The 24,610-nt window shown below is 40.6% G+C and overlaps 2 protein-coding genes across 2 annotated transcripts in view; one reads left to right on the forward strand and one right to left on the reverse strand.

The window, feature by feature from the left end:
* rau (RA domain-containing protein rau) overlaps positions 1–24,610 on the reverse strand; it is a 125,073-nt gene that overhangs the window by 18,372 nt on the left and 82,091 nt on the right. Inside the window, exon 3 of the mRNA XM_074086199.1 lies at positions 24,183–24,439. Coding sequence (XP_073942300.1) covers positions 24,183–24,439 — 257 coding nt within the window. The remainder of the gene's footprint in view (positions 1–24,182; positions 24,440–24,610) is intronic.
* Positions 12,986–13,819, forward strand: LOC141445696 (uncharacterized). The gene has a single exon (XM_074111584.1). The coding sequence runs from the start codon at positions 12,986–12,988 to the stop codon at positions 13,817–13,819; it is 834 nt and encodes a 277-aa protein (XP_073967685.1).

A 24,610-nucleotide genomic window follows, 5' to 3' on the forward strand; every position in this document is an offset into this window, starting at 1 on the left:
CGATGTTGACTCTACGAAACTAAATCCATCTGGCTTACGCCCTTTTTGTGTCACCTCTATTTATAGCTTCTCTCCGGGACCTCTGGTATTTTCGCGCCAAGCGACCAAACGACGCCAAGCTTACCAAAGTCGACACCGTTGACATTGCCAGCTCTCGCTTTTTCTTCTGCCAAATCCTTATCTCAAAATAGCCAAATTTTAACCGTAAAATTTATTTTTGAACTAAATTTCCTATTTATCTTGACACTATCATAGCTTAACTATTCTAGTAAATACGTTTCATTTTTATATTGTGCTACAACAATAATTTTCAATAAATATTTTATATGTATTTGTCAAATACTTCAATTTTACCTCAACGTTTTAATTCCTTAACCTATCTAACAATAATCTTACTTCTAATGATAATTTTCTACTTATTACTCCCTACACTCTTTGAATATAAATAGCCAATTACATACTTCTATTGTTCGTTATAAAATAGCTAATTTGCCTACAATTATTAACTGGTATCCCCAAATTCGCGCCGTTTATTCATAGTTTCCTTTGTCGAATTTAACGCTACTCAAAATTTGCTTATAATTTCGCCACGTTCCTACTTTAAGTCAGTGCGACAGAGTACTTGTAATTTCGTCTTAACTAAATGTGTAATTACTCTGCTAATACTACTCCGTTTTGAATGAAAACTTAAATTTATAATAGATAATGAACCAATGATCTATACTACGATTACGTAATGCTTGCATTTTCGGTTTTCTTAAACTTATTTAGCTAATTTCGACAACTTGCCGTTTCCATGATGCTTTCGTTGATATTTCTTTAAATTAACATAATTATTAACATCAAATGTATCTAAGATCTACTGTAGACTAATACTAATGATTCTATTACTATATCAAGTCTATTTTTGATGAATTTGTGACCATATTTCTTGTTTTTAGATAAAATTTACATTTCCATTACCAAAAGCGACCTCTATAATTCCCACGTGAAACTAACTAAATAGCCTCTCAGGTTAATCTGCCGCTAAACCCAGTTCGGCATTAGCTCACTATTTTCCATTAATTCCTCTAATTGATCATAGATGGCGTTTCTTTACAATAATTATTATACCCGAACAACACAATTCTAATCTCCAATTAAATTTAACATTTACTCATTAAATTGACTGCTAAATTATCCCTGCTTTAATTACGTCGACATTCTAATCTCAATTACTTTTATTTAACTGTCTTTGTCGACATGTTTTTGTTTCGAGTTTCCATCAAACCTTCATAGATGCCCACTAACAATTTTCTACTAATTTATTCCAGTGACGGTCGTGTGACACATCCGAACCGTTACAAACATAAACATACGGATCGGAAATGGCGGGAAAACAAACACCTCGCTTTTTTTCCTGCTAATTTGCTGTCACTGCTGCCAATTTTTTTTTTACTATTGATGTTGCCATTTTTTGTCTTTGATTTGTTAAGATGGCCAACATAACGCGTCCAATCCGTCTATCAGCAGCTCAACAAATAGCAGACTGCTAGCAAGCGTTTATGAATCATACTTCTTGACAACCGTCTAACAAGCTTAATCAGTCTGCTAAGTAACAGACCGATCAAACCTCAATTAAGGATTTTTTTATGAATAAGGCTGTTGTGTGTAAGTTTCTTTGAAATAAATAAATAAATATAATATATATATATATACCTATCGTGTCACTTTCTTACCCAATTACTCCTAATTCACCCCACGGCGACGTAAAAATCACGAGCGCTTCTACCAACTTTTTTATTAGATTATACTCGTGTAGCAAATCAACTTTGTACGACAACTTTTCGGGCGTGTCATACGCCAGTGTTCCAGAGACGAAGACGTGGAGTGAGCAATCAATACGGACACCTTGTCCTTGTCGCTTCCCTTCTGTAAACTTACCTACACGTACTTTGTTAATAGTTATTTGGAGTCATCACCAGTTCTTTTCTTCTTCTTCTTCTTAGCTTGTTTAGATTTCTTATTATCTTCGCTTAAGATACGTTTTTTCACATTCTTCGACTTCCTATAGGCTTCTATAACAGATATTTAATTCTTAGTAGGTGTGTCAGTCAGCACAGCAGATTTGGTTTTGCGTCTGTTCGGTTTGACCTTATAAGATTTGATGTTAATATACTAAATGGACAAAACACATACAGGCACCACAAATTCATGAAATAACCCACGTACAGTCACGTCTAAAAATATGTATACAAAAACAAGGTTGCATAAATATGTAGTCATACATTGTATCAAAAATATTTATCTATTACTGACACAAAAAATTGTATTCATTAAACTTTTTCAGTATTATGTAATCACAAAATGCTTCAGAAAGTTGCATACTTAAATAAATTCCATTTAAATGTATCCACCTCGTAGGCAAAAAATAAGTATACATGAATGGGTTCCATATACATATAACCACACCAATTTGGCAAATATTTGTATACGCCGTTTGATTCATAAATATGTAAACACGATTTGATATTTTGATTCGTTTTGAAGAATTACTGTTTTGTCTCTTTCGTAACCTGCATGCGGGCAGGGACATACATACTACGAATCCATACTCCATTAAAATAATATTATATACTGGTGACCCGTTCCGGCACAACACGGTTACGGTATACATAGACACCGTGAATCACACTATTTATTTGTGAAAACCGCATCAAAATCCGTTGCGTAGTTTGAAAGATCTAAGCGTACAGACAAAAAAAGCGACTTTGTTTTATACTATGGAGTGATGAATTGAAAGTAACTGTCTGTTCCGGTATCACGTCGAAACCTCTGACGACTGGTTTCGACAGTCAAGGGGCTGAACATAGGGTACTTAGTTTTTATCTCCAAAAGCAACCCTTAAGGGGAGAAAATGGGGGATGAACTGACTGGAGTGAGCTGGATGAAATTTGGTATGGATATATTTAATTTTTTATACACCATCAAGATCACCAAATACTTGGAAACGTCCAGAGTGGTCATTAATATCGACTAAGCCAAAGCGATCAAGTTGTTCGGGTCATCCACTGAGGACAGATCCACTGAAGCATCTATAATTTGCAATCTTTAATCATTGTAATTAAAATTAAAATAAAAACAAAAAAATGCTTAGTGCACCTTTCTGAGAATGGCCCTAAACTGAAATACTCAATATTTACAAGTCAATTCAATCTAAGGACTGTCAAGTGCGTCATAGAATAATCGTGAGATAGACGTATGCAGTGACAAATCCGCACTGTTTTCGTGAATTGTCAAATCAGTTAAATATACAACTTACTATTCTATGCCAGTCAGACAAGGTTTGTTGTTGCAGTCTGGATACATATTTATGAATCAAACGGCGTATACAAATATTTGCCAATTGGTGTGGTTATATGTATATGGAACCCATTCATGTATACTTATTTTGCCTACGAGGTGGATACATTTAAATGGAATTTATTTAAGTATGCAACTTTCTGAAGCATTTTGTGATTACATAATACTGAAACAGTTTAATGAATACAATTTTTTGGTGTCAGTAATAGATACATATTTATGATGAAAATGTGTGGCTACATATTTTTCAAATTTTTTGTGTATACATACTTTTAGACGTGACTGTACGTAACGTTGAAATAACCCAGCGGAAAGATTAAGTCAAATATTTTAAATAAAAAATAAGTTTAAAAAACTAAAACTCAACTACGGAAAAAAAACCTGAAATAAAAGATAAGAAAATGCTTAAGAACTATACGTCTTTAATTTGCTCCTCCGTGACCACAAATATGAACCTCCGCAAAGTGACGCCTGATTCAATCAAGCAAGAAAATATTCTTATCTTAAGTTCTTATACACAGACTTCAGTCTGTCACAACTCTCCTAGGTCTCCCTACTTTGGAGTGTAACAGAACAAAAATATACAAGATTAAATTTAAGAAGCCTTGTAATACTTTGTTAATCGAATCAACGATTGAGCATTGAGTTTGAGTATTCACCTTCTGTTTAAAGAAGAAATTCGCGTATAATTCATATTTACTCAATTTCGCCATAGGTAATTGGGGTTTTCTGTTGAGTTGCCTTATGTATATTGTAGTCTTTGGGTTACTTAAAGTTGCTGGAGCTCATGTACTTTCAGCTATCTCTGCACTCGACGGCCTAGTTCAATTTGCGGTATCCTTCACTTTACGTCCGTGGCTACGAGTATTAAAGACGTAACGTAACTAAGTCGCTCACAGCACTTAGTAACTTTTATCATAATAAGATCAAATTACCTGAGCCTTGCAACAATAATGGTCCTGCTTCTGAAGGAAGTTATAAGCCAGTATTCAACTTTTCGCTTAGTAATTTGGACACTTGCCAAAATTTCTTCGATCGTGCGGGGATTTTTTTCAAAGTTTAGCTTACTAGAGCGATTCACTTTAGCAACGAATTTAATTTTTGTAATATAAAGCGGACAAAATTAGCCTGCAACGCAGTATTATATCTACCATAAGGTCTTATGATAGAAATGCCCTAGCAGGTGTTTAAGAAGTGACTACTCGTAATTATGGTCAAGTAAGTACGCTTGTGCACCTACACCGCTCCAATACGACGAGTTCCATGTTTAATATGATTGTAAAACGAGGGATAGGTACATGTGGTAGGTGGAGCGTAAGTAACTGCGCAAATAGGTTTCAGTTGGTTATGCGGTCAACAGCACAAACTTCTATATTTTTAGACAGCGCGCGCGACTAGCCACATAAATACAAATCAAGATCATCAATATCATCATGGTCAGATGTAAGTTTATATAGTAGATTTTCGTGTCAGTACTTAAACACGAAAAACTTTTTCACGAAAACTTTTTCACGAATGACTTATCACGAAAAATCTTTATCACGAAAACTATATCACGAATAGACTTTATCACGAAAAATCTTTATCACGAAAACTATATCACGAATAGACTTTATCACGAAAAAACTTGATCGTGAACTAGGAACTTTATGACGCAAACATATTATGGTAATGTGGGCACGGTAATGCCTCTTACTCGAGCAAAAGAGAACAAAGCTCGAAGCAACTCAGTGGATCTACTCCGAAGTTCGAAAATCGAAGTTCGTGTCGTTTCGTCCCTCTGGCACTTATACTATTTAATACCAGAGTGAGAGGGACGGTACGATACGAACTTCGATTTTTGAATTTCGGAGTAGGCCCTCTGGGCACTTCGAGGACGAAAAACGGGGTGCGCATTTTTTCACATAACTTTTTTAGTCCTATTATCGGAAGTCCGAAAATGTTTCTCATACCATTTTACATTATAATGATCACTCTTCATATATTTTTTTAATACTAACGATCGAAAGTCATAACCATCAGAATTCATAATATCACTACACCTTGCTCATACTAATATTGGTTTTCATATATTTTCTTATACTATACGAACTCGAAACTCCTAATCCTACTAATCCTACTCCTACTAATATTATAAATGTGAAAGTTTGTGAGTGAGTATGTTTGTTACTTCTTCACGCTGAAACGGCTGGACGGATTTGGATGAAACTTGGCGAAAAGTTAGTTTATAATCTGGATTAAAACATAGGATACTCTTTATCCCGATATTCCCACGATATAGGGATAAAATCTCGAAATAGCAACCGCTGGGCGTAGAGTCATGAAATTTGGTATGCAGGTAGTTGGACGTCTGGAATAACACATAGGATACTTATTATCCCGATATTCCCACGGGATAGGGATAAAATCTCGAAATAATAACCGCTGGGCTTAGGGTCATGAAATTTGGTATGTAGGTAGCTGGACGTTTGGAATAACACATAAGTGACTTTTTGACCCGATATTCCCACGGGATACCTAGGGATAAAATCTCAAAATAACAACCACTGGGCTTAGAGCCATGAAATTTGGTATGTAGGTAGCTGGACCTCTGTAATAACACATAAGCTACTTTTTATCCCGATATTCCCACGGGATAGTTTTGTAACTAAGGGACCCCATGAATCCCTGTTTTATTATTATTATTTTGTAATTTTTCTTTAATTGTATACTGTACTTTTTAAGTATTTTATTTGTAATTATTTTATTTTGAAAAAATGACTTTCTGCCAAGTTTCTTGCGGCGCATTCTTCTTGGCAATGATGGTCTTTCCGAAAGCGCTGGTAGTTTAAAAAATGACATGTAAAAGCACCCATTGCGGCCTATTTACTGAATAAATGATTTGAATTTGAATTTTGATAGGGAAAATTTTTGAAATTTCAGCACTGGGTTTAGTCTTGAATTTTGTACAGTTATTCACAACACAACCGCAATGAAGACCACGATATAAATTTTGGAAATTTCCAGGGGAATTTTGTAAAATCCCGAAAATTTCAATTGCAACTACCAGACCGAATAGTTTACGCGTGCGAAGCCACGGGTAAAAGCTAGTCATTCATAACTTTGTTTTAATATATTTCTTAATCATAAGTGTTCGGCGAACTAACTTATAATCATCATCCCAGCCTATATACGTCCCACTGCTGGGCACAGGCCTCCTCTCAGAACAAGAGGGCTTGGGCCATAGTTCCCACGCGGGCCCAGTGCAGATCGGGAACTTCACACGCACCATTGAATTGCTTCGCAGGTTTGTGCAGGTTTCCTCACGATGTTTTCCTTCACCGCAAAGCTCATAATACTTATAAATAATTGACGATATCAGTAAATCTTATTTTGAATAGGTAGTTACCGTTATGAAAAACAATATTATGAGTTCAAATGTTTTCTTAATTATGCCATTATTAATAAGAAAATTATGATATTTGTCTGTTATGAAGGAAAATTATCTGAAAAAACCACATTATGAGTTGAGGTATGTTCTTAGTAATGAAATTATGAGTAAAAAAAAAAATATGAACACTGTCTGTTATGAGTTCCGATTTTAGTACTTAATAAAAATTCATGAACAAAAAAAGTATGAGGAAAAAAATTATGAAGAGTTATTATTATGAACACAAATCGGTAAGTAGTAAAATAAAAAATAGGAATGAGAATTTTATGAGAGTCAATATGGAGCCAGAGCGCATGCAACAAGCACATATTTTGTGACCTTGAGGCGTTCCCGTCTGCCGCCGCCCCCGCACGTTTGGTAGTTGCTGGTAGGTAGGACGCCGTCAGGGTGTCTGTACAGGTAGCGCCCCACACCAGCGCACGGCCAGTCTTTCAGGGTATCAACGACATTCCGTCAGGGCGCTTGCCATCGCTTCGTACAATCTGGGGCTCCAGAGCAGCGGGAACGTTGGCTTGGCACTAGCGAGCGCCCTTCTGAGAATGTCGTTGAGAGCGGCGTGGCGGGACAGGCGGCCGGCGCCCGAGGAGCAGGAGAGGCCATGGTGGCCGAAGACGGTCCACTAGAGCCCCAAAAGAAACACAGTTGTGACTTGCGCAGATCCCAACTCCCAGCCGGAGACCAGCAGCTATGCGTAGTGTCTGGGTCGATAAAAGATCCAGCTATGAAAAAAATATAAAAAATTAGAGCCAAAAAAAAAGATTGCATGAAAAATATATTTTGAACAAAAAATATTTGTAAAGTATTCATGCCTCCAAGCTACACTAAAGTCCGGGAGCTAGCTTGGTACGAGAGAGATTATTATTATCCACAGTTTATACAAATTTTCTTTATTACATGCAGAATTACGTTATAAAAGCAAATTGGCTTCATGCTGATATTAAATGCAAAGACTTGCCCAATTTTCTACACATAATTTTATAAAACTTGCTTCCACAATATATTTGTCTGCTCCCTCTGAGGGTACGAATATATGAATTTAATATTTTAGAAACTAAATACGTCTTATTTATTTACTTTTATTTTTCACTTATTTTTTTGACGATGTCCACATAAATTTGACTTCGTTCTTTATAAACGCAACTCTGGCCGAAGTTTAAAATATTAAATCAAAATCTATTCAGTTTCGAACTTTTACCTACCTTATATACACACAATAAACTATTTGTAGTTTAGCCTACTCGGAAATAACAACTTTAAGTGGATACGATAAAGTTGGGTATAGTATGGTCTGTTTTTTAATCCGAGATACTAAAATGACGTTTCATGTGTTACCTGTTTTTTGCGTCTCATAAATAGTGATGTGCCGCAACCGGTTATCACCGAAAGATTTTGTAGGTACCTATGTTATATGTATAAAATATTAAGATATGAACGGATCCGTGACGTACTAAGATGTAGGGTACTTAAGACATTCTAGAAAAGGTAAAATGGGTCTAATAAAAATGCGACCGTTTTGGAGATATTTCTACTTTTTATAGATGTTGATATTTAAGTTCCACTTTTATTCTAAGTACGATCCCACTAATACTTACCATAAAAACACAAATTCTATAACACGAGAAAACGCACTGAACACATACATCCGATCACAATACGAGTAAAGTAACGAATGTCGGTTTGTTGTCGGTCGAATACGAAAAGAAAAACATGAATGACGTTGTGTGATATCTAGGGCTACTACGAAACTCGAAACTCGAAGTTCATATCGTGCGGCCCCTCTCGCTCTCATATTAAATAATGTAAGTGTCAGAGGGACCGCACAACGCACAACACGAATTTTGAGTTTTGTAGTAGCCCTGTGGCTCTATACTACGAAATGCAAAAGTCGAACTTCGTATGTTGCCATCCCGCTGTCGCTTATCTCATTTAATACGCGAGTGAAAGAGACTGTGCGATACGAACTTAGTTTTTCCAGTTTTGTAGTAGCCCCTCTGTGTTATGATTTTTTACGTTGGCACTAAGTGATAAACACTGTATTTTTACCTGTGCTTAGATTTTATCACATTATTGTAAAAGTGCATTTATATTTTCAAAATAGAAAGTAAAATATTGCATGCTTAAAAGTCAAAGTCAAAGTCAAAAAAATTATTTATTCAATTTAGGTTAAAACAAGCACTTATGAATGTCAAAAAAAATCTACTTACCACCGGTTCGGAAAAACCTCTGTTGAGAAGAATCTGGCAAGAAACTCAACGAGGTATATTTTTTTAAACAGATTTACAATATTATTAAATGATATCTATAAGGTGCTTTGGGGTAATTCTGTAAACGGGGTTATTCCATTTATTTAAAATTTCTCCTAAACGTGTTGATGTTTAACCACTGGCAACACTTAAATGGACGCCCCATTTACCGCTCCTCGCGTCTCTCCAGATGATGCGAGGCGCTGACATCGGTTGGACGTGCAATATATATTTTTTTGGGTCGAGTGCATTTTCGTGCCAAAAAATTAAATACGAAATAACCCCAACACCGCTAACTCTAGAACCTGATAAGTTACAAGATTGAACTATTAATTTTATGACAAATAATCGTTTTTTGCGAATGACTGTGTCAGTCTAAAAGGCCTAGCTATAGTTTAAAAATTTTTCCCGAATTACCCCTTTAGGGGTTATTCCAGTGAAGTGATTCCCGAAATAACCCCAGCTTACTTTAGTATGGTAATTGTCTGAGGTATTCAAACTTTCAACTTTTCAAGATTTACATTTTTTTATTTGTGGTGTAAGGGGGCCAACCTCCATCTATGGACTCCAAGCCAACCTTACCTGATCGTGGTGCACCCTGCCGTCTAACAGACTGGGCTCTGGCAGCTGGCTGAATGCGGCATAGCGCAGCCAAAATCGGCACAGTTAAATCCCCGGGCCCTGGATGGGCTGCAGCATCGGCGGTGCAATAAACTGTGCCCTACGATCGCTAACTCGCATGCCCAGTGTGAGGATTATGGGCAAACCCGTACCAGAATGAAGCGCACGGCAAAGAGATGGCCCCCAGTTCCCGGTCGCCCCGCTATTCCTTGCCATAGTAGCGTTCATGGTAATGGTGGGGCAGAGGATGCTTAGAATCCCGGGCGATCCAAGGCTACCTAAGTAAACTGACCCTGGCTACGTAGAACGGACGGACTTTTAGGACTCTTCTAGCGCAGTTCGAAGTGGAGCTGGAGAACATAAGGTGGCATATTCAGGAGTTAAGTGAAATACATAGAGACGGAGAGGGCACCATCATCTTAGACTCGGGCCATCTTCTGTACTTCCGCGAGGATGATCAAACATCACAGGGTGGCGTAGGGTTCCTTGTTAATAGATCCTTCTCTAACAACATTAAAGAGATCTCCAGTGTGTCGAACAGGGTAGCGTACCTGATACTTCGGCTATCAAAACGATGTAGCATGAAGTTTATTTAGTTGCTTGCATACTTGCTTCTTTGAAATGATTATGGTTCACGCGAGCGAAGCATGCTCACTTGCAAGCTTGCTTAAATGTTTGCTTGCATGCTTGCTTGCTTGCATGCTTGCTTGCTTGCATACTTGCTTGCAAGCTAGCTTAAATGCTTGCTAGCATGCTTACTTGATTGCTTGCTTCATTGAAATGTTTATGGTTCACGCGAGCGTAGCCGCGGGTAAAAGCTAGTTCAAAATATAAAAGTGACATGGCATTTCTAATTGTTTTATATACTTACTAGTATATTCCCGCGGCTTCGCTCCTCTCCCCCTATTCTGCTATTCGGGGCGGAGACAAACTCTACAATCCACACATCAAAGATCATAATAATCTGTCCAGCTGTTCTCGAGTTATAAATGGTGTAACTAATCCAGCTTTGTTCTATAATGTATGTAGATTTAATAAACCTTTGCGCCAAATTTTGAGAACCACATTGCGTTTGTGGGGTTATTTCGGAATACAGAGATTGAAAAAATCTGTAACTATGGATATTACTAACGAAATAAAAAATAAAAATGAATGGGGTAATTTAAGCCTAAAAAGAAATATGAATCTTGAGCCAAATTATAATAAAGTCCACCTTTCAATAACACGCAGAATAACCCCGCTATATTCCGAAATAGCCCCTGTGCAAAAAAAATAAGTAACTAGTTTTTTGATTACCAATATTTCCATAAATCGATCATATTTTAGAAACTTTTTTATATAGTATATAAGATCGATTAGTGGAAACGACAGAAATATCCTAAGACTTTAAATATAATGTACCAACTCGGAGTAATTAACGAAATTACAAACGTCCTGTCAACTCATCAAAAATCCACGTGGAATTACCCCAAAGCACCTTACATCACAAGTATTTAACACGACTTTATTTTTAACACAGTAGGTTCGCTATTTGAAGGGATCGCCAATGCGGACGGAATTATTTCCAAATATCCCTGTCCATGATATAATCATTAACTTTATAATACGCCTTAGATATAAATGTCTTCTTGACAATAGATCTGAATTTTGTATCCGTTTCATTTATAATATTTTATGGAATTTTATTATAAAAACGTATGCAATTTCCCAGAAACTACTTTTTGATTTTAGCCAGTTTGTAAGATGGAACATTTAGCTTCCCTGTGTTTCTAGTAGCCTCTGGCTTATCGATCGTTATTTTTGTTATCATAAAATATACGTTTTACCGATTATTTACAATCATATCAGAAACCGAAATCATAGAGCAGCACTGTTCGTTTTATGCTGGCCACATTATTTTTACATTTGACATTTCAGACTGTCATTTTAGTATCTAGGTTTCACAAATAGACCATAGGTACTGTTACTTATATTCATACCTACTTATAATGTTGCTGCAACTACACTGGGCCTCATTAGGCCGAGTTAGGGTCGTTACATTTAACGACCCTAACTCGGCACAAAGTAGTCGTTTTTTTTTTTTTTTTTTTATGGCTTTCACTCTTGCCGTTTTAGCAAGACGTTTTTGCCAATGTCGACGTAGAGACATTACACACATGAGGAGACTGTTCGGTTTATGAAAATTTTGATTTTGGGAGGATCAGACGGGAACCTAAAACAAATAACATAATGTTATGGACGGCACACAGACAACAAAGACGGTTACAATTATTATTATTTTTAAATCAGGGAAATGGCTGGCGTGTTAAGCATGCTAACATAAAGGGAAAAAGTAAAAAGGAAACATAATAAATAGCATGCTGCGATTACTACTTACAACTTGATGTTGTGGCATTGTATAAATTTAATAAAAAATTTTGTCAGGGGGGGGTCTAATAGAGAAAGAAGAGTCGCAAAATTGATAGGTCGCGGAGAATCTTTAGGCAGCGCGTCATACAAAGAGTATCTGAGTCTACGCAATTGAAAAAAATGTGGTCCAGAGTACCCTTGTGGCGATTAGTCTCGCAACTTATCAAGTACACAGATTAAAAACAATAATTGTATAATAATAATAATTAAACTAAACAATAATTACGTAATAATAAAATAATAACTGTGTAATAATTAAAATTATAATAAAAATAGTAATACATTAATAGTCATAATTAATATAATCAAATTAATTGAAGGAGAATAATTATAATATAATTGTGTAATAATTCAGTTAAAATAATCATGTCTCAATAATCGGTTAATAATTCTTATATTATATTAGATCAATTGTTATTTATATCAATATTACGTGTTTAAATACATGTCAGAATAAATAATAATTGTAGTAAAAATCAAATAATCATTGTCAATATTTACATCACTAAAATAATTATTTTTGTATAACGCAAAATGTATGTCAGCGGACAGTGCAACTTAGTTTTCTTATTAGAGATTTACAACATCTGATCTTTTGTTCGATGCGCGAGCACCGAGAACCGGTTTCACCGCCGGCGCAGCGCGCCCGCTTGGCCGGCGCTCACGCCAGTCGATATTCACTAACGACGCGGAGCCTACGTTCGTATGCCCTATTACAAACGCTTCCGAGTTGCATCGTTCGCTGCAAATGCTTGTGCCTCGCTTATCGCTATATTCTTCCAATCCTTCTAAACTGTTGCTTGTGCCTGTGCTAATTGTTTCTTCCGTGTACTGACTGATTACAAATTAAGTGCAAGAACAATTTGTGATTTATTTGCCCGCGCGGACTACATTTCAAGTAAGCACTACACCACATAACTACACTGGTGACCCGTAAAACATGACTGAAGATAAAAATAATGCTACTGGAGCGAGTGGATTGAGCGTCGGACAATTTGCTGCATCATCGGACGTATGCCGTGTCGGTGTGAGAGTACCCGCTTTCTGGCCAGAAAAACCGGCAATTTGGTTCGCACAAATAGAAAGCCAATTCGCAATCTCCAATATAACGGCAGATTCAACAAAATTTTATTATGTGGTTGCTCAACTCGATGCTCAACATGCCGCTGAGGTCGAGGACATTATCATTACACCACCGGCTGTGGACAAGTACGTCAGGCTTAAGAACGAGCTCATCAAGAGGCTGTCGGCGTCACGAGAGAAGAAGGTTCACCAGCTCCTTAATGACGAAGAGCTAGGAGATAGAAGACCCTCGCAATTTCTCCGGCACCTACGGCATCTGGCGGGCCCTGAAGTTCCCGACGACTTCCTTAAATCTATTTGGACTAGTCGCTTGCCGAAGAATATTCAGACTATAATCGCGGTTAACCCTACTGCATCGCTGGACGTTCTAGCCGATTTAGCCGACCGCATCCATGACGTGCTGCCTAGTGCTCAAGTCGCCTCCACTTCTTGTGCTGCCACTGAGTCACCGCTGAATACTCTCATCAAGCAAGTCAGTGAGTTAACAAGAGAGATGAAAACGCTCAAGACCCAGCTCAACCAGAGGCAGCCGCGATCAAAATCGCGTGCGTCGAGTCATACCCGCAACCAATCCGCTTCCAAGAGGTCTGCGTCTAATTACCGCAAGTATCCCAAATGCTGGTACCACGCAAAGTTCGGTGAAAATGCCAAGAAGTGCGTAAAACCCTGCGACTATAAAGCGGGAAACTAAACGGGCACTCGATAATGGCGACCGCCGATTGCCCGAGCACTGGTCGCTTATTTGTCACAGACCTCACTTCGAAAACGCAGTTTCTCGTGGACACCGGCAGCGATCTATGTGTCTTCCCAAGGTCAGCATTGAAACAACGTCGACATCAAACAAGCTACCAGTTATGCGCAGCAAACGGCTCACCGATTCATACGTATGGTTTCGTACATCTGATTTTAAACTTAGGCTTGCGCCGTGACTTTACTTGGCGATTTGTTGTTGCCGACGTAACTAAGGCGATTATTGGAGTCGATTTTTTATCGCACTACGACTTAATGGTTGACTGTCGGAAACAGCGTTTGATCGACAAGAAGACTAGTTTGTTCACCGTGGCTTTGCCTACCAATCAAGCTGATAATATATCGTCGGTGAAAGTCATATCTGGAGATACACCTTATCATCGCATACTAGCACAATACCACGACATTACTCGCCCTTCGGGTGTGCATCAAATTCGGAAGCACAACGTAGTCCACCATATCCGAACAACCCCAGGACCCCCTGCGTCGTGCTCACCTCGACGACTAGCCCGGACAAGTTGAAGATCGCCGAAGACGAATTTGCTGCGATGATAAAAACGGCACCGCTCGACCTTCGGAGTCACCCTGGTCGTCACCTCTGCACCTGGCACCTAAAAAAGACAACGGCTGGCGACCTTGTGGTGACTACAGGACGTTGAATGCCAGGACAATCCCTGACAGGTACCCGATACGTCACATTCATGACTTTTCACACCATATTTCGGGCTGCCAAGTATTTTCCACCATCGACTTGACAAAGGCGTATAACCAGATTCCTGTTAATCCAGAAGACATCCCAAAGACCGCTATCACGACTCCGTTTGGCCTTTACGAGTTCCCTTATATGACCTTCGGGCTCCGTAACGCAGGGCAAACTTTTCAACGGTTCGTGGACGAGATGGTAAGGGGTCTCGATTTTTGTTACGCCTACCTTGATGATTTTCTGGTTTACTCGAAAGACGCGAAAACTCACGAAGAGCACCTGCATCAACTGTTTTCCCGATTACGCGACTACGGCATGATCATCAACACCTCAAAGTGTGTCTTCGGTGTCCCCGAGGTCACTTTTCTCGGATACCATATATCGGCGAAGGGTACGAAACCAGTTCCAGCAAAAGTTGAAGCTATCAAAAACTTCCCAGCTCCGAAGACCGTAAGAGAGTTACGAAGATTTCTGGGAATGATTAACTTTTACCGTAGATTTATTCCCGGAGCAGCACAGTTTCAAGGACCCTTAAATGCCCTTCTTACGGGCTCCGTCAAAGGTTCTCACCCCGTGAACTTCTCTGCAGAAGAACATGAGGCTTTCGCCAAATGCAAAGAAAGTTTATGCCAGGCCGCGCTGTTAGCGCACCCTGACAGCCAGGCTAAGCTCGCCATCGTTACTGACGCATCAGATTCTGCCCTAGGCGCAGCACTGCAGCAGTACGTAGATGACATTTGGCAACCCCTCGCTTTCTTTTCACGAAAGTTAAGTCCAGCTCAAAGGAAATACTCTGCATATGACCGAGAACTGCTTGCTATATACGAAGCCATCAGGTATTTCAGACATATGGTCGAGGCGCGAGTTTTCACCATTTACACGGACCATAAGCCGTTATGCTTCGCATTCCACTCGCGCAAAGAAAATTGTTCTCCTAGACAGTTCAGGCATCTCGATTATATCTCGCAGTTTACAACTGATATAAGGCAAATCTCAGGGAAGAACAACGTCGTAGCTGACACTTTATCTCGCGTTGAAGAGATCACTCAGCCCGTCGACATGAAGGAGTTAGCGCAAGCACAACTCTCCGACCCCGAGCTCAAGCAGCTGTTAGAAAGCGGTACGTCCCTACGCCTAGCCAAAATCAAACTGCCAGGATCACACGCTGAACTGTACTGTGACGAAACTACCAGAATACCGAGACCATATGTCACCAAGGATCTTCGTCGAAAGGTGTTCCTAAGCTTGCACTGTCTTAGTCACCCAGGCGCCAACGCATCCATTAAAATGATAACAGACCGTTTTGTGTGGCCGGGAATGAAAAAAGACTGCCGTGAGTGGTCGCGGACCTGCTTGCCCTGTCAGCAGGCTAAGATAAACCGCCATGTGTCAGCACCTATTGGCACTTATAGACTCCCCCGGTTCACGGTTTATGTTTATACATATTGACCTCGTAGGCCCTATGCCACTGTCTCAGGGATTTAAATATTGCCTCACCGTAATCGACCGCTTCACACGATGGCCTGAGGTGATCCCATTGGCGGATATAACAGCTGAAACGGTGGCTAAAGCCTTGCTTCAGGGATGGATTTCTAGATTCGGCTGCCCTAATGACATTGTGACAGACCGAGGCAGACAATTTGAGAGCGCTCTCTTTAAACACTTGTCGGAGTTGGCTGGGTTCCAGCATCGTCGCACTACGGCGTACCACCCAGCCTGTAATGGACTCGTCGAGCGATTTCATAGGCAGTTGAAGACCGCCATTACTTGTCACGGAAACAGTAACTGGGTGGAATCCCTACCGCTAGTGCTGCTCGGGATACGCAGTGCGTACAAGGCTGATCTGAATGCCTCGACTGCTGAATTGGTATATGGGGAGCCACTGAGAGTACCTGGAGAGTTTATAGAAGCGAAGTCGGGAGCTGATGACACCATAGACGTCACAGACTACATCGCGCGCCTTCGTAAGTTCGCTCATAACCTGTCCCCTATACCAGCCTCGCGACATTCCAATAGGAGATCATTCTTTATATTCAAAGATCTAAAAACGACAAGTCACGTGTTTCTTCGCGATAATACTTGCCATCCACCTCTGCAACCAGCGTACACCGGTCCCCACGAGGTTATAGAAAGAGGTGACAAGAGTTTTAAAATCCGTTTTAATGGAAAGGTCGTCACAGTATCCATAGACCGCATTAACCAGCCTATATATTGGACGACATGAATAATAATGTAAGAACCACCCCGGCACCTCAGATTACTCAAGAGAGCAAATCCAGTCCTGCCGAGAATAAAAACCTCACAAAACGTACTCGCTCAGGACGAGAAGTACGCTTTCCTAATTATTATCGCCCGTAGGACGGTCTCTGGAAGGGGTGTGTGGCGATTAGTCTCGCAACTTATCAAGTACACAGATTAAAAACAATAATTGTATAATAATAAAATTAATAATAAAAATATTCTCCGTAATAATAAAATAATAACGGTGAACTTAATTAATTAATTAAAGAAAAAAGTAATAAATTAATGGTCTAATAAAGTTATAATCGTTTAATTGAATAAATACAATAATATATCGTGTGTTCATGTTAATAATAATTTATTCAAAAATCGATAGACCATTTGTTGTTGTTCTTTAAAAAAAATATGGTTCTGTCCATCGGAGGACAATTATTTCGCCATGTCTAGTAGTTTTCCGTTGTACGGTAGAAAAATTTAGAAAACGAAATATGAGAGGTAATGGTGGTATGACGATGACAGCACGAATCGATTAGACCACTTTTTGGTATGCACCTTTTTTTTTTTTTTTTTTTTTTTTTTTTTTTATGGCTTTCACTCTTGCCGTTTTAGCAAGACGTATTTTGCCAATGTCGACGTAGAGACATTACACACATGAGGAGACTGTTCGGTTTATGAAAATTTTGATTTTTGGGGGAGGATCAGACGGGAACCTAAAACAAATAACATAATGTTATGGACGGCACACAGACAACAAAGACGGTTACAATTATTATTATTTTTAAATCAGGGAAATGGCTGGCGTGTTAAGCATGCTAACATAAAGGGAAAAAGTAAAAAGGAAACATAATAAATAGCATGCTGCGATTACTACTTACAACTTGATGTTGTGGCATTGTATAAATTTAATTAAAATTTTTGTCAGGGGGGGGTCTAATAGAGAAAGAAGAGTCGCAAAATTGATAGGTCGCGGAGAATCTTTAGGCAGCGCGTCATACAAAGAGTATCTGAGTCTACCGCAATTGAAAAAAATGTGGTCCAGAGTACCCTCATCAAGACCGCATTCGCACAGAGAGCTATCCCGCACCCTGATTTTTGACAGGAACACCGGAGTGCAAACATGACCCAAACGGAGACGGCAAATGGTAGAAGTGACCCATTTATTAGCAGAGCGAAAACGGAAAAACCAGGGTTTTCGGGGAATAATCGGTTGGATGTTTCCATAGTGTCGCCCTTTCTGAAGTCTGGAGAGGTCCCACATAGACTGCCAGGACTTTCTCAAGTCGGTTCGAGCGGACATCATTAGGTCTGATGGTAAGATGTTGTTATGATCCTGGGAACCGATTTCGATGGCATCTTTTGCCCATGTGTCCGCTCTTTCGTTACCTATTATGCCGCAATGGCCCGGGATCCATGCCAGTGTAACTTCTAGTCCTTGTAATTTGCATCGATATAGGGACTCTTTAATTTTCAAAATAATAGGAAACTTGGTTTTCATTTTAAAATGATTAGCAACTATTGCTTGTAGGCAGCTTTTGGCATCGGAAAAAATTATGACTTTTGGGATGTTATGTGATTTCGAAAATTGAATAGCCTCTAAAATAGCTATGGATTCCCCAGTGAAAACAGATGTTTGAGTTGGGCCTTTCTGAGTCAGGACAATTTGGAATTTGGGAATCCATACTGCTGCTCCTACGTACCCATTGGGGTCCATCTTGGAGGAATCTGTAAAAATGGGAAGCCAATCCTGCCATTCTTCCAATTTTTTATTGAATTTAATATTGGCTGCTGGGCTATCCTTGTCAATGCCAAAATCAAGGATAACATTGGGGGAATAGGTTAAAGACTCATAGTCGACCTCAAAAATGGGGTTTGTGTGGGTAGTAAATAAAGGGAAAGGAAGGTTTTTTACTTTGGAAAATGAAGCAATATATCTCGGTTTTTCCTTACGAGTCCAATATGCGTTTGCAGATATTTCCTGGGAAAGCGCCTCTAGTCGAGGTAGAAGGGGATGGTTGGAGATGGAGCATGCTTTGAAAATGAAACGGTCAGCTAAGTATTGCCTACGGAGGGAGAGGGGGGGATCCAAGCATTCAACCTGCATAGCGTTTTTTGGTGAGGATTTCATTGCGCCTAAAGTAATACGTAGACATTTTGCTTGGATCAGGTCCCACTTTTTAAGTGCGTTTTTGTTGCAGGGTTCTATCACGGACGAGCCATAGTCAATCTGGCTGCGTATTACTGCATTGTACACGAGCTTTTGGCAGTATGGATGGGCGCCCCACCAGACCCCAGAGAGAGCCCGAAGAACATTAATACCCTTTTCGCATTTGCCAGTCACATACTCCAAATGCGGTACGCCAGTCATCCTTGAATCCAGGAAGACTCCGAGGAATTTCACAGAGTCCAAGCAGGGGATGACCTCATTATCATAACGAATATCCATGTTAGGAATGGATCTGCTACGTGTAAAAGTTACTATACAGCTTTTGGATGGTGATAAAGTCAGGCCATGATCATCTAGCCAAACCTTGAGGTAACTGAGCGCTTCATTGAGATCTGAGGATGCAGCCTCAGTTGACTGAGAGCTGGTATAGAGCACCAAGTCGTCCGCATACTGAAGTATACTACAGAAGGGGGAGACAGATTGTTCAATATCATATGTATATAAATTATAGAGAAGAGGGGAGAGCACCGAGCCCTGAGGGAGTCCCTGCCATAAGGTGAGGGGAGGATGGAAACTGTTGCCAGATCGGATTTTAATGGTACGACCCATGAACAACTTACAGACAAAATGTACTATCCTCGCAGGAATGCTCAGCTGAAGCATTTTTGCTCTGAGCACCGGGAGAAGGACATTGTCGTACGCGGCAGAGACGTCCAGGAAGCAACCCACAAGATGTTGTTTTTTGGAAAGAGCCAATCTTATGTCCGAGGTCAAGATGCATAAGTTGTCCATTGTGCTTTTTCCTTTACGAAATCCGAACTGGGAATTTGAGAGTAAATTATTTTTTTCCACGAACCACTCCAATCTATTCTTAATTAGATGTTCAAATATTTTACAAATGGTCGCAGAAAGAGCAATTGGGCGATAGGAGTTAGCTTCCTGAGGGCTCTTGCCTGACTTAAGGATAGGAATTACGATTTGGGTCATCCATGTCTCAGGGATTTCACCAGACACAAAGAGGAGATTGAACAGATTTAGTAGGTGTTCCTTTGAGAACCGGTTAAGTTTCCGGATAAAGATATATGGGATGCCATCTTCTCCGGGGGAACTGTTACGGAGTCCATCAAGTGCCAACTCGAGTTCAGAAAAAGTGAAAGGTTTGTCGAGAGGACCTATTTCTGCAGAAGGAAGGGGTGGATCTATGCAGGATTTTTCTGGTACAGATGAAGGAGCCAATTTGTCTGCAAACTCTTCCAACCAGGAGGGAGGATTATGAGGGGCTGAACAATCGGACTGGAAAGAGCCTCTGAATCTTTTGATGTTTTTCCAGACCAGGGATGGCGGGGTTCTGGGGTTAAGGCTTTCGCAAAATCCCTTCCATCCTTTCTTTTTAGCTTTACTTAGGAGGCGCTTGGTGCGAGCAGCGGTTCTTTGGTAAACAATAAAATCTTCGGAAAGGCCGGAAACATTAAAATTACGTTCGGCGTTGTCTCTTTCTTTGATTGCCGCTGTGCATTCTGCATCCCACCAGGGAGGTGAAGGGACTTTGTTACAGCGTGTTTTTTTCCTCGGGATGAACTTATCGGCTGCCTCTATCAGTGCGGATTGGAAGTGGTGGTATTGTTCTAAGGGGTTTGAGAGGTTGGGATCTACCTCTTTTAATTTTTTTTCAACGAAAACTGAGAAGTTTGGCCAATCCGCCTTGTCCAACCTATATTTAAGGAGGGGTTCGGGAGCGGGTGAAGGAAGGACAGAGGATGGCTGGGAGATGATAATGGGAAAGTGATCACTACCGAATGACTGTGTCAGCACCCGATAGGATAATAAAGACGAAAGGTTGGGAGAGCAAGCAGACAAATCCAGAACTGAGTTGGGGTTTTGTCCGGGGTAAACCCGGTGAGTGGGAGAGCCGTCGTTGATGATTACGACGTTAATGTCATCAAACAGGTCCACGAGGAAAGATGAGAATATGTCGGAATGCGATGAACCCCAGGAGGTGCTGTGACTGTTAAAATCGCCCATAATGAGGAGAGGGGGAGGGACCGAGAACAGGATGGTGGAAAGATCAGGTATTAAGTTGATATTTGGATGCGGGATATAAATTGATATGAAATTAATTCCCATGACTTTAGCCGCAACAGCGTTAATTTCATGAGAATGAGGAGGGAGAGGGATTTGGGAGAAAGAGTAACCTCCTTTAATCAGCAGCGCACAACCAGCACGCCCATCATCACGGTCCTCCCGGAGGCATGAGAAGCCCGGAATCCTAAAGCGGGAGCCCGGTCTCAACCAAGTCTCCGAGATGGCCGCTACTGTGATGGAGTGCTCGTTAATGATATTGATTAAATCTGGTTTTTTAGGGGAAATACTACGGCTATTCCATTGAAGAAAATTGGCCTGGAGGGCCATTGGAGAAGGACAATCTCTCAGCAAGCGAAACCATCAAGGGGGCAACGTCGGGCGGTAAACAATCGCTCCATTTGGCGATTATATTGGTGAGAAGTTTAAATAACAGCTCCATAAGATCGTCATTGGGTGTCTCATTTGACGTCCGCCGTGACGATAAGGCGTACCCATTTGGGAACTGGGATTGAGGGGTCGAAACAATGTCTTTATGGGCTTGCCGGTCATAGCCGGGAGACAGGGGTGTCCTTGGTCTAATTTTGCGAGTGACCGTCTTTCGGTATGAAACCAAGGGAGGCGATTGAGGAGGTAAGGAAGGGCGACCAGGAGAGGGAGACTGCCAAGAGGGACTGGAAACTGGCTCAAATAGAATCTTGGCTACGTCGGCGTAAGGGCGACGTACGGCCGGGAAGCGAGATGAGGCTTCTTGGTACGAGATACTGTGCTCCGACATTGCTAATTTAATCGATTTTTGTCTACAATATTCAGGACACCGTTGATCTGTGGCAAAATGATGACCTGAACAGTAGAAGCAAGTCACTTGCTCAGCAGCGACGTTGCAACCTTCGCCGGGGTGTTTTTGGGCACACTTAAAACAGCGGGCATCAGATCGGCACTGGGCCTGGATATGACCAAATCTCAGACATTTATGACATTGGATTGTCGGGAGCACGTACACATCGACCTTCAGCGACGTATAAAAAGCGAAGATTCTATCTGGGAGTTTTTGACCTTCGAAAGTCACTACGACAGTTTGAGTGGGTACCCAGGATGGAGGTCCTCCCTCATTGGTTACCTTACGTTGGAGGCGCCGGGCTTTAAGAATTTTACCATGTCCGTCTTTGAGGTCGGTAGCGTCCACAAATTCTTCCATTGACCAGTCAACTGGTACACCTCGGATCAAACCCATACGAGAAACATTATACGTTGGAATGTTGGCTACAAATTTATGACGTGATAAAAAGGGGTTCTCTAAAATGTTATTAGCATCCTGGGCGGTCTTAAACTCCACCGAGACTCGGTTTCTGCCAACGGACTTTATACCATCCTTTTTGATGTTTTGAATGTTGGCTTTGGCAAAGGCGAGACCAACCTTTATAGGTTGCAGTGAAATGCCCGAGTTACTAGATTCCGCGTCTCGTGAGATATGAACTATAAATGGGCCACTATCTTCACTGCCATATTTGCGTGAATTCGCGTCTAAATCAGGGTGTTTATAGATGGTTGCTGCAGAAGCGTTATCGACGTCGGTACCCTGCATCACCTTTTTACCTTTAGGTTCGGACGATGATAGTTCCAACAAACTAAGGCTACGTTTTCGTGTGTTGCTGTTTTGCGTGTCCAACTCCATTGTATTTGTGGAACTGCCACCGCCCGGATCCGGGGGCTCCTCGTTCCCCTCCATATCTTTGGCCCTTGGCCAACCGGACAGGTGTGTTATTAAATTAGACTAGTATTATAAACTAAATAAACCACCACCAGGTAATTAATTAAGAAGGATTATTGTTTTAATGGGAATATAACCTAAAAATTGAACAGACTCACTGCACGGCGCTTCTGTCAGTCCAATACCACCTTTATTTATGATTATGACAAGACTTATAGCAAATTGCGCTGACACGTCTGCTTGTCAGATGTAGAGTTTGCCATTATTTATTTGATTGGTATGTTTAGGTATTAATTGTTGTCTATGAGTGTGGAATTAACTTATTACGACCGACCAACCAAAGTCGTGGGCGATAACTAGTGGACTCTAATGTTTACGGAACGTAATTAAGAGTGTCAACACAACGGAGTCCATATGGCCAAGAGTGTTTTAACTTTTTTATTGCTACGAAAATAGAGAACGGAAGGAGACAAAAGTGGGCCTTTTTTAAGCGGCTAGCCGGTGGTCCGAGGAACGCGCCGAGGTTATTTATGTGGCAATGTTTGGAATAGCTCGAAAATAGTCTATGGTTGTGAGGATCTAGAAGTGGCCAATGTTTAGGAAAATATGGCAATGGGTAGTAAACATTCGGTCTAGATGTGACGTCGGCTAAGCTCAAAGTTATTGTTATTGCTTCAGCTCGTGTAGACATAAATTGAACTAAATCCTACAAGGATAAGCCCTCTCATTCTGAGAGGAGGCCTGTTCCCAGCAGTGGGACGTATATAGGCGATGATGATGCTATATTTGGATCTCAAAGATGCAGGTAAACATTTTTATGAAGTATTCAAGATGAATTCAGGCAATCTTCTTTCTCGTTTATCTATTGACCGACTGACAGAAAAAACAAATCTGAAACTACACACTCCCTGGATTACGTGACAAAAGCAACGTCAGAATGAATAATCCATACAAAAATTAGGTAATTTTGTAAACCTCACCTCCTAATCCAGTGTATAATAGGTTTCTCAAAACTTAAGAGGAGAATAGTGGTATAGACCTAGTATATTCCTACCCAATGGCTTAGGAACCAAGAGAAGCAGTACGTCAATGGACCGAGGAACCGTCGCGCGCTATTTTTCAGCTACGTGTATGAGAATGAACTTAGGGTTTGAGATGCGTTGGCATCTTGTATGTTGATGATATTATCGGAAAACCCGACAGACATCCTCTTTTGGTACTGGCGCTTTATTGACGAATCATTCATAACCCTTTTTTTTATCTTCCAAGCCATTGACGCTGTAGCAGGAACATAGAACTGGACGTACATAGTACTCGTATATACAAGACGGTAAAAAATGTAACCCTCCTTTAGGGCTCTGCCGTAGTCACTCAAATTATACATAGGTTCAATCTCTCAAACTTACTTGGAGTACCCCTTCGGATGGCAAGCCTGCAGTGCCGCAGGACGCGCATCGTCGTCCAGCACAAGCGTGGTACGCAGACCAGCGGCTCGCACGCGCACCTCCATGCTCAAGTAGAACAGGCGCGGGTCCCGGTGGCGCATGCGGAACTTGCCCAGGAGCGTCGAGACCACCTCCTGCGCCCGAGTGCCCCAAGTCACCGACAGGGTTTTATACTCGATGTCTGGGCGGAGGCAGCGCGCGAATACTTTGATTGTGGTCTGTGGACAAAGAGAAGAATTTTGTTAGCGGTTTTTTTACTCCACAGCTTACATCTGGCACTGCTCGTCTATTTAATTCTTCTGTCTAATGTCCCGTCAATCGCTCAAGAGAAGAAGAGATTCCTTTAAAGGACAATTTTGCGTTTGTACATTGTCCTGTGATCTATTAAT

This window comes from Choristoneura fumiferana, chromosome 3 (assembly GCF_025370935.1).
Source record: "Choristoneura fumiferana chromosome 3, NRCan_CFum_1, whole genome shotgun sequence".
Lineage (NCBI taxonomy): Eukaryota > Metazoa > Arthropoda > Insecta > Lepidoptera > Tortricidae > Choristoneura > Choristoneura fumiferana.

Coding starts and splice junctions, on each gene's coding strand:
- LOC141445696 (XM_074111584.1), top strand. CDS start 12,986: ATGACTGAAGATAAAAATAATGCTACTGGAGCGAGTGGATTGAGCGTC.